The sequence below is a fragment of the Carassius gibelio genome, chromosome A15 (genome assembly GCF_023724105.1).
Source record: "Carassius gibelio isolate Cgi1373 ecotype wild population from Czech Republic chromosome A15, carGib1.2-hapl.c, whole genome shotgun sequence".
NCBI classification, from domain to species: Eukaryota; Metazoa; Chordata; class Actinopteri; order Cypriniformes; family Cyprinidae; genus Carassius; species Carassius gibelio.
The window spans coordinates 735,939-738,768 of record NC_068385.1 but is presented as its reverse complement, the minus strand read 5'-3'; the positions used below and the strand labels follow the sequence as shown (position 1 = coordinate 738,768).

Sequence of the window (2,830 nt, the reverse complement as noted above, 5' to 3'; positions counted from 1 at the left end):
TGGTCTTGTCCTGGTGCTCCTCTGAGACAAGGTCTTTACAGGGGATCTGTATCTGGGCTCTAGTTGTCCTGGTCTCCGCTGTCTTTCAGGGATGTAGAGGTCCTTTCTAGGTGCTGATCCACCATCTGGTCTGGATACGTACTGGATCCGGGTGACTGCAGTGACCCTCTGATCTGGACACAGACTGGATCTGGTGGCTACGGTGACCTCGGAACAAGAGAGAAACAGACTAATATTAGCGTAGATGCCATTCTTCTAATGATGTAGCAAGTACATCGGGTGTTATGTGAAGTGTTCCCGGTTCCGGTTTACCTAATTAATGCAGCTTTAAAAATCCTTTAACGGATTTGGATATTAAAAGCATATTAGTATGTTATGTGTAAAGAGATGGGTCTTTAATCTAGATTAGAACAACCACCCAATAAAGCATTACAATAATCTAACCTTGAGGTTATAAACGCATGGATTAACATGTCGTAATTTAGATATATTAGACGGAAAGATGCGGTTTTACAAATGATAGAAACATGGATAGTGTCAGTTTTCCTTAATCTTCCTTAAGTGTAAAGGAGAACCTTATCTAAAATGTTAGAAAAGAGAGAGTCCATAGTTTCTGTTACATCATCAGGTTGTTTTTGGGTATGCTACAGAATTGAGATAACATACTTGTAACAAGAAGTAGAATTAGATAACAAAAAGAGACTAGATAATGATCTGTGATATAATCACTTGGCTGCATAATTTGAACACCATCAACATCAAATTCCATGATGTTTAGTCTGAGAGAAACCCGTCCAATATTAAGCAGTGCACACAAACACAGTGGTTAGATCATGAAATGCTGCAGACAGCCTGATCTCTGCAGGGTGAGAGTGTTTGTGAGCGTCCTTCAGTCACACCGAGTGTAAATCAGACACTGGACAGCTCGTCCATTAGTGTCCACGGCTGTAAATCCTCATCTGTGTCTCCAGCTGCTTTCAGCCTCACGGTGACCTCACACAGCGCTCAACATCTTTACCAGCTGAAGTCCTTCATGAGCTGAGCTGGCTGTAAAGATCTCTCTCAAACCAGTTTACTGAGCAGAAACCAGCAGTCCCAGAGCAGCTCAGATGGAATAAAACTGTTCGTAGTTGAGAATATAAATGACTAAACCCTTCAGACGCCCTGCGATCACCGGAGGATAGCATCTCCGTCTGAATACCTGCATGTCATTATTGAAAATAAGCTGCATGAATTGTGAATGCCATATAGACATGTGTGTCGAAACTGAATCTGTTACTGGCGTCTCGGAGCAGGACATTAACATAAACTCTGTGAGAAGAAATATGAAGAGTTGCAACATAAATCAAGTAAAGTATTATCACACGAGCAACATTACCATTCTCTAAATACTAGCACAATCCAACAATCAAAAAGTTAATATTGAGTGAGTAACATTATAGACACAATAAATAATGTCTGTTTTTTTCAGTTTTGCCAAAGAAAATAGTTCCAAACAAAGCCACTTCATTTCTGATGAATCAGCCATCTTGAACGAAACGTTTGGATAAACGACTAAACTGGCACAGGTACCAAAACACTCAGCAAAATATTTAATTATCCCTATCGAAAAAATGCCAATAAATTAGAGTTTGTCAGTTTGGCACAGCTCTGTGAAGCACATGATTTGTGAAGGATTGACTGATTACAGCTGATTTAGTGAACTGCATCGTATGAAGCACTACTGAGATGTAAACGCTGCTGACCTCGTGTGTTTAACATGATTTGATCAGACGTGATTGATGATTGAGCAGGTCTTCCACATGGGTTGTGTTTACAGGGATCTTATCGAAGTCAGCTGAGGGGGTTCACAGCAGATTCGGCAGCCGTCAGACCTCCACCGACAGAGATGCAGCGCTGAGCCAAGATGGCTGATGAGTAAAACACACATCATGACTCGTGTTGTAGTGACGCTGTGTTAGAAAGGCTTCAGTCGAATCCAGTATGAACACAGTGAGTCATACAGTGTGAGGAAATGTGTTGTGTGTTTGCTGTTGGGCTCGTCCTTCAGTAACGCGGCCTCTAATGACCATCATATGCTGACCGCTCCTCCAGCAGAGAAACATTCACTTACATAATCAGATGAGTTTCTGAACAGAGAGAGATGAGATCTATGTGGAGCGGTTCTGAAGAGAAGTCAACAGAAGGACAGGAAATACTGTGTTAGATGGTGATTGGTGATTGGATGTTTTCAGGAGATCCCCAGGGCTTTAGTTCACATTCTGACCGGCTCGACTCATTAACCAGGTGAATAATCGTCCCGTACACGGCCTTTCACTGGTTGATGTTTCACAGATGCTCACGGCTCTGTTGACTTCTTGCTTACGCGTCATCTTTAGCTTGTGTTTCAGCAGAAATACTGATCTCATTATCTAAATGACACAATAAAGCAGAGCAGACACTCCAGCAGGGAGGAAAGGGTTAACAGCGCCAGCAAGCTGTCTGTTACTAGAACACAGCTCAGTGAGACACACACACACACACACACACATGTTTTGGAGCTGTGTGTGTTTCTGTCAGGTCAAGCTCCGCCCATGAAGCCGTTTGACTGACATGTGAAAGCCATCAGAACATCACAATATTGTGTAGAAACCCTGAGAACATTCCAGAGAGATTATAGATCAGTGAAGTGCTAATATTACCTGATACTGATATGACAATCAATATATCACTCATTCCTAATGTGTGTGTGTGTGTGTGTGTGTGTGTGTGTGTGTGTGTGTGTGTGTGTGTGTGTGTGTGTGTGTGTGAGTGTGATTTACACAGTTTGAGTGTTTGTCTGGTGTCACAC

At 42.3% G+C, this 2,830-nt stretch overlaps 1 protein-coding gene across 1 annotated transcript in view; it reads left to right on the top strand.

The window, feature by feature from the left end:
* The first annotated feature begins 1,253 nt into the window (after positions 1-1,253).
* Positions 1,254-2,830, top strand: part of LOC128028808 (glutamate receptor ionotropic, kainate 2-like) — a 16,949-nt gene continuing 15,372 nt past the window's right edge. Inside the window, exon 1 of the mRNA XM_052616142.1 lies at positions 1,254-1,313. Within this exon, the coding sequence (XP_052472102.1) occupies positions 1,254-1,313 (60 nt within the window). The remainder of the gene's footprint in view (positions 1,314-2,830) is intronic.